The sequence below is a fragment of the Porites lutea genome, chromosome 4 (assembly GCF_958299795.1).
Source record: "Porites lutea chromosome 4, jaPorLute2.1, whole genome shotgun sequence".
NCBI lineage: Eukaryota > Metazoa > Cnidaria > Anthozoa > Scleractinia > Poritidae > Porites > Porites lutea.
Genome location: NC_133204.1, coordinates 46,752,288 through 46,759,885, shown reverse-complemented (window position 1 = coordinate 46,759,885; position 7,598 = coordinate 46,752,288). Strand labels below are relative to the sequence as shown.

The window sequence follows — 7,598 nt, the reverse complement described above, 5'->3', positions numbered from 1 at the left end:
CAGGTTAAAAAAAGAAATAATCATATCGTAAGAAAGATGATGAGCAAATCTCTTTGCCAATGTAAAATAAGTATAATTTAGTGCGCTCCAAAAAAGAATGGATTAACCACTTCATTTTACGAACATCCTCGGTCACTTCAATTGTTGCTGTATTTTGTGAGTAAGTTTACAGCCTTTTAGTAATAGATCTTCACTATGCAAAAAAAACGTAATTAGGCTGTATAAAATCGATCTGATCAGTTAAGGATTTCGACCCCTGAATGGCGGAAGAAAGTTCAGTTTATAAAAAAAGCCGTATTATTTACAGAAAAGTAAAAAGTTGTAAAGTTCATAGAAAACAAAAGATTTGAGGCTATTTGAATATATTTAGGCACAATTTATCTTTTAAATAGTAAAAACATTTCAGGAGCTACCATCAGTAATGGTGAAATACATATCCATGGACGCAGCTGCATTGGATGCCTTCAAATAGCACACTGACATGAAAATTGTCCCTGATAAGCAATTCGCCGGATTGTGCAGTTCATTTAGCTTCAACCAAAATGTCATTAATACCACTTTTAGAAAAGAACCGGTAGCTATGAAATACCGTCTCTGAAATAACATATTCGCCAGAGCAGTAGATTAAGGCTACAGAACTGACAATGAAACCGCTTCCTTCAAAAACAGTTCTTCATGACTCTGTAATACATGATTGAGGCAGCAAAGTGGTATAAAATAATACCACATAAGCTTGCTAGTACAACCGCAGGTAGAGCATATTTAGCATTCATTAGAAATATTTTAACGTCATTCGCTTTCAGAGGAAGCCTAATAGACTAAGACGTAAGACAAAAAAGGTAATGTATAGGACTTAACGAAAACAATAGAAATACATCAAAGACGTATAACAAAATCATATTAATTTTTCTGTCAGCCTTTTAGAGTAAATATACACTCAAAACAAAAAAGACCAGCGTACAAAAAAATGTTAGCATTTTAAAGCCAAAACAAAACAAAAACGCACAAAAGGATTTAACTGATTTCACCACTTTTTTGATAAATGAGTAAAAAAGATCCAACTAAAAGGCTTTTACGTTATCTTTGTTTGTATGTCGCTAGGTCTGTATTGATGGCGATAAACACATTAATCATTGGCTAGCATTTATCTGTTAAACCAAACATCAGAACCACCGCAAACATCGGCGGAAATTGAATAGAGAAAGCCAATTTTGTCATGTGCATGTGCACGAGCCGCGTGAGGCATTCGGCACGCGCCGCTCGACGTGCACGAGGCGTTGCTGTTCACGCGACATTATTTATTTTTCATGAGGTAAGTTTCTTTGACTGAAACCCTTTTTCCTTAACTGGAAGTAGCTATAAAAAAGTTCCCTATTTGCTTTTGTATTTAGTGTTTATATTTAGAACACTTTTTGTTTTAACAAATGGTTGACGCACCAGATCAAGTTGGAAAACGAAGACAGAATTGCACAATCCCTGCGATGTGCCTTGAGTACCCTCACGTGCGAAAAAAAGCGAAGTTGAATAAGGGTTAAAGTGTGCCTGATTTAGTTTGAAAACTGCCTCAGCTTACTTGTCTCCACGTGATTTAAAGCAAAGTTTAAGGGACGGAAAGGGACGGAGGTCAAAGGTTGCAAAAAAAAACACTTATAAACCGTACCATCTAAGAAAATGCACAGTTCTAAACGAAGATGTCTCAATTTCACTTGCATTTCGCCGAGTTCCATTTGCCAAAGTAAATTACAACTGAGTCTTTCATTGTAACTTTAATGTCAACATGACCACATCGATGCAGAAGTTTCAAAAATTTTTACACAGGAATCATTGAGGATCATATGATTTTTGCTTACAGAATACAGAGTTCTAATGCATTGTTGATTGCTCAAGTTTACTTGCTTTTTAAGTTCCATTTGGAAGGTGAAAATTATTACACAGTCTTTTACTGACGTATTATTGTCCACTTGAATACCTCAATGAAGACATTTTACACATTTTAATATCGGAAGTACGAAACATCATGCATTGCTGCAGCAAAGTTTTATTGGCTCTTGGTCTGTCAAAGGACAAACAAGGTTACTGTAATTGAAGTTAAGTGTCAAAGTTTATTAATATACCGGAAAAAGTCTAAGAATGAATATGACTTATGTGGCTGATAAATATTAAAACTTACGTATTTGATTTCCAGCTGTCCTCGGCTTCTTTTTTTGTTTTTTTTTTCCTTTTTTTCCTTCTTCTTCGTCTTATTGGATGTTTTCACCTTTTTTCTCGGTTTTCTCTACCTTCATAAAAAAGAAGCGATAATGCCACAAAGATTATTTGACTTGCCCATATCCTTCAACCGTATAAGCAAGCAAATGCACTACATTACGTAAGGAAAAAACTCTACAGCTAAGTAGCTAGTTAAAATGTTTTGTGAGGCTTAAACCTGAACTCCCGCCCTCGCACAAAAATATGAACCCCGTGTTTATGGTGGAAAATTATATTAAAATACATTCATGGACTTCACAGAGGAAATGCAGTTTAATTTACGATTTTATTCATCTTTATTTTGTTTCGTAGGTTGATAATGTTTAACCCCCCTCACCGTATAAACAATTCTACATACGGCCCACAAAATTAATTACCAGTTTATCTTTTCTTTCTTTTGACGAACCGGCGACAAAGCCTAGGCATGCAGCTTCTTCTAACCTTATCTTAGAAATTTGCAAATATATTGGGTTTAAGCTGGGTTTATAAGGCACTATCGCATCCAGTGTTTCTTAATTTTACTGTATTTAAAAAGAAAATGAACTTTGCCATAATCTGTTTTCAACTGCATTTTCAGTTCCGTTCAAACTAAGTTTGCATCTACCATCAAGGAAAGATTAAAGAACGAACTATTGTTTTGTAGAAGAACCAAGAAACCTTTTCTTTTCTTTTTTTTTTTAATGAATCACCTACACGCCTTATCTTTGATGCCTAAACAGATAATATTGGAGGATATCATTTTACCAATGTGTGCATGCTCACGCTGGGTCTGTTACGTAACAGTACTACCAGTGAATGTACGAAACGTTTATAAGATCGAGAAACCGAAATCGTCATTTAATCGAAAGTATGAATGAAACATGATTTGAAAAAAAAATTGTTTTCTGTGCTTTAGCTCTATTCATTTTTGTTTTTTCTACCTGTTTGTTCTGACATTCTGCAAAACTACCGCTTAAAAGCCCTAGGCTTTCTAAGGCATGTTCTAAGGGGTTTTAGGAAGGAGTTTCAAACGGAGGGGCTTATATCCGAGGGGGCTTGTAACCAGAATAGGAAAAACACTTCAAAACAAGCTGTAGCAGTGTTGATCAAAATACATTTTGCATTTACTGGTTTTTAATTAAGTTTCAAAAGGTCATAAAAATCGAATTCATTTCAATACATGATGTATTGAAATGAATTCGATTTTTATGACCCAGGTTGGCTTGTTATCAGGAGGAGCTAATAATCGAAGAAAGCAAACTGAGCAGGAGAAATAAAACCCAGAAAGCCTCAAAGAAAATCAAAAGGAAGCGAAGCAAAACAAATTAAACACAAGCTGTTTTTAATTCATTTACTAGTTCGTGTTTTTCGTTAGATATATTTCAACTATGGATGTTTTTCAATATAAATCCTTTTTTCACTCTCATGTTATACCGACACACCGTACACAGATGCTTGGGAACTTTGACTGTGATATTTCGGGGGAGGTTGCTTCCGAGTAATGAGCACAGGGAACAAAACAGGGAATGAAGTTACCGACGGAGCTAGGGTTTAAATTGGGTTTTGTTGGCATTTTTACATTTTCCGGTTCCCCGTTCCCCGTTCCCCGTAACCTCCTATAAAGCGCTACTATACATCTGTCATACCAACAGCATATGCAACTTCTCATTCGACTGAACAATGGCTCTACGGCAACTTTCTCATTTAGCTAGGATTTGTTGCTTATTGCTAGGCGTAATCCTCATCATAATCCTCCTACATAAAATTTCTAAAGTTTAAAATTATTTTAGGATTAAAATTTAATCCTCCGACATAAAATTTCTGATCAATTTTGTTCTGTTTTTCTGTCGGCCGACCGCGATAACTAATAGAAAGCTTTAGCAACCACGTCAAAGATAGCAGCAAAAACGTTCCTTTTCAAAATGAATCTGATTCGCATTTTTTCAAACTTTGTTGCGCTTATTCTTATCCGCTGAAAATGTCAAATGTAGGCGAAGGTCCCTGGAGTTGATTTCTGTGGGCACCGCGCTCTAGTTCATCGCCGCTTGTCTACGCCCTCCATAAAACGTGAAATGACTAGGCATTTTACCGTCGATTGTAGTCGTATAGTGACGGCAAAGAAATGTACAAAAAAGTGTGATGCACATGCAAAGTTGTTGTTTTGCTTAATAAAGCTATTAGTTTTTTTTTTACGTTCTCATTGCTATCGCCGTCGTCGTAGCTAAAGTTCCCTGTTTTCGCGAATGCGAGCATGCTAGCTAGTAGGAACGAAGCTACCTTCACGGCTAGTTCGCTATCTCTGGAGCCTGAGTGGTCCTTCCAAGCTTAGACTCGACAGACTGAAAATCATCAGTAAAAACTTCTTGCAGTCTAATTTGTCAAATGTTGGAGAAGTTTCCTGATAGAAATGATTCTTAAGGAGTGTATCCTCATAAAACGCAGCGCCGCATTAGGAAGTTTCACCTAATTCTCTCTTGGTTTCCATGATTCAGGTGTAGACCTGTTATTTTCAGTGCTCATAATACCAATTCCTGTTGAATTTCTCGTTGAGACTATCGTCTTGGTAGCCAACGTAGCATGAGTTTGAAGTGAAAGGGAAAGGAGAATTATGGCGCGCTAACACAGAGTTTGTTTTAGAAAACTACTGGGCCTGGTATGAGATAGCTCATCTGCCTCTTCCCCAGACGTCTCCTTTGCGATGTAAATTTGCGCGCAAAGGACGATAAGAAAAAGAAAACTTCGCCTCTATTTTACTTAGCCTTCTTAAGCTTTCTTTATTGTTCTCTTGATCCCTCGCGTTTCCTCACCGGTCACTTGCGTTTGTTCCTCGCCTTTGTTTGCACCAAAGAGAGCGTAAGACAAAGCGCTTGTTGATGATAGTAATGAGGAGGACGAGGAGGAGGCAGACTTCACACAGCTTAGGGCCGTGATAATTCAACTGAAACATACTCTGATTTAGCTCGAACGGATGACATTGTTCCGTTCGTCGAATGACAAAGACAATTAAAACGTTTTCATTTCGTTTGGTTTCAGGATATTCAGCTCCTTAAACGTGCATACTCTGAATGAATTACTGGAAAGACGGAAGTGTATGGTGCTTTTCCTTGAAACTTTCTAAAGTTTCATGAAAACCTGATTCATAAATAATGTGCGGAAACGTATCTCAGCTAAACTGTTCTGAAACTAACGTACACACTGAAGACAGTTGGAAACTTCAGTTGAAGGTTGAGGATATCATTATGGCAGGACTTTTCAGTTTATTGGCTGTTGTCACTGTTACAACTAATCTTCTGGTACTTGCCTCATCAATTTCTGTGAACCAACGTCTACGATGCCCCACATATCTCCTTATTTTATCCTTATCAGTAGCTGATTTGACAGTGGGACTATTGTTACTTCCAACTCGAAGTATTGAGCTACTCTCGTACAGTTGGACAAGACAATTTATCTGGTGTAAAGTGACATTGTGTCTCAATCTGTTCAGTCTGAGCGCTTCCCTGCTAAATCTCTTGGCAGTGACCTTTGACCGATTTCTTGCCATCTCCTACTCTTTAATGTACAACACCATGATAACAAAACAAAGAATGTACGTAGCAATAACTGCTGTGTGGCTGACTGCGTTCTTGATGATACTATTCCCGCTATGCGGTGTTGGCATAAAGCCTTCGGAGGATTACCATCCCCAAAGAGTATGCAGCTATGGCGATCTACTGGAAAGAAAATACCTGGCTCTTTTCTTTGCCTCAATCTGCACAGTACCAACCATGATTATAACTGTGGCGTATTTTAAGATCTTTGTCCTTGCGCGCAGTCAGGAGAGACGGATAGCGTCATTACAGGTGTTTGTGGACAGAGGCTTGACGCAGTCTGCGGTTAGTAGAGGGGATGGTCTTAATAGAGAGTCCAAGGCTGCTAAAACAGTAGGTACGATTCTTTTAGATCTGTTTTCAGACAACTACTGGCCTGCAAGCAAATAGGTCTTTGAGGGCCTCTGGCACAAGCACATAAAGTGTTTCTTGATTTCACTCATTTAGTTCTTTTCCGTCAAAAGAAGCTTAAAGACTGAGCTTGCTCGCAAGCTGCAGACCAACAGATTATACTTCATGCCTTTTTAGCAAATTTTGAGTCACCTTTAACTCAGTAAGTGTCTCTCTCGTGGCCATACTCTTCGTTTATATAGTGCGCAGGTCTCAACACTTACTTCCGACACCAACTGAAACAAAATCAAACAAACAAATCAAAGCTCAACTCAATGGTCCTTTTTCCTTAGTTCAATCTCAAAGTTAATTGAAAAATTATCATCAGTATCACAAACGTGACAGTGCCAGCATACTTTGCTTTCCCATGATTGCATCGGTTTAAACTACGGAGCTACAAACTTAGCATTAGGATGTCAGTAAGAACTAAATGCTATCGGAGTTGCTGCCAAGAGTAGAGAAAAGGGTGGACATTTATTCACAGAAAATTTGCACTGATATCTACCTCGTTCCCAGTCGCTCGCGATCTTCGGGGGTGAAAGGAGTGATGGGAAGGATCACTCCCTGCTCGCGCTCTGCGCTCGTTCCCATGATCCCCCTCTCGCGCTTCCCGCTTGTCTCTAGTCCTCTCGCTTCTCGCTTGTTCCGTGCTCCTTCTAAGCCTTGGGAGAGCTTATGGAAGAGGCAGCACTGGCGGATATCTCAAGTTAGGCATGCCAAAAATTCTGAGACTGACTCAGAGAGAAGGAACCTCTTCTCTGAGGTTTCGATAACTGTGACCACCATGGAAATGATGAGTGCGGATGTGATCAAGCTGAATGATGACATTTTCTCTCTAAGTTTTTGGGAAGAAAGAAATAGTCTTTGATCCCAGCCGGGCGAAAACTCATATAGTTTAGACTTTGACTAACTTTATTAATGTTTTAAATCTTAAAACTGAAACTTTTTTCGTTTACTTTTTTTCTTAAAGCAATCGTCATCGGTCTGTTTTATCTCTCCTGGAGTCCATTCTTCGCTATCATACTCTTGGCAATATTCAGGAATGAGGCTCCGCCTTACGCCTTTGTTTCTATCACAACCTTGATGGTGACCTCAAATTCTGCCATCAACCCCCTCGTTTATGGCTGCCTCAATCAAGATTTTAAGATCACGTTCAGGAAAATTGTTCACTCCTGCCGAACTCACATCCTGAGGAAACACAAGCTCTCGCCTCCAATCGCTATGGCAATAAAGAAGTCAGAAAAACAGACCATCACGGCTACTATCCCAGCCACGCCCCTCGAGACGGTTGCACGAAGTAACCATTCAGTTTTCCTCTTCTGATGCGTCAAATGTTATCCGTAATGGGAGGAAGTGGCGAAGGAAGCAATGCCGCTCGGCAGGAAACTGATTGGG

At 38.8% G+C, this 7,598-nt stretch overlaps 1 protein-coding gene across 1 annotated transcript; it reads left to right on the top strand.

Annotated features, from left to right (window-relative positions):
- The first annotated feature begins 5,271 nt into the window (after nucleotides 1-5,271).
- LOC140934768 (adenosine receptor A2b-like) lies at nucleotides 5,272-7,538 on the top strand. The gene is made up of 2 exons (XM_073384337.1): nucleotides 5,272-6,150; nucleotides 7,174-7,538. Exons 1-2 carry the CDS (start codon nucleotides 5,373-5,375, stop codon nucleotides 7,524-7,526), a joined length of 1,131 nt encoding a protein of 376 aa, XP_073240438.1. The 5' UTR covers nucleotides 5,272-5,372; the 3' UTR covers nucleotides 7,527-7,538.
- Nucleotides 7,539-7,598: the final 60 nt, after the last annotated feature.

Excerpts from the sequence above, each read along its gene's own strand:
- LOC140934768 (XM_073384337.1), top strand. The coding sequence starts at position 5,373 with ATGTGCGGAAACGTATCTCAGCTAAACTGTTCTGAAACTAACGTACAC. Across the intron at positions 6,151-7,173 it reads CAAGGCTGCTAAAACAGTAG|CAATCGTCATCGGTCTGTTT; the intron begins GTACGATTCTTT and ends TTTTTCTTAAAG.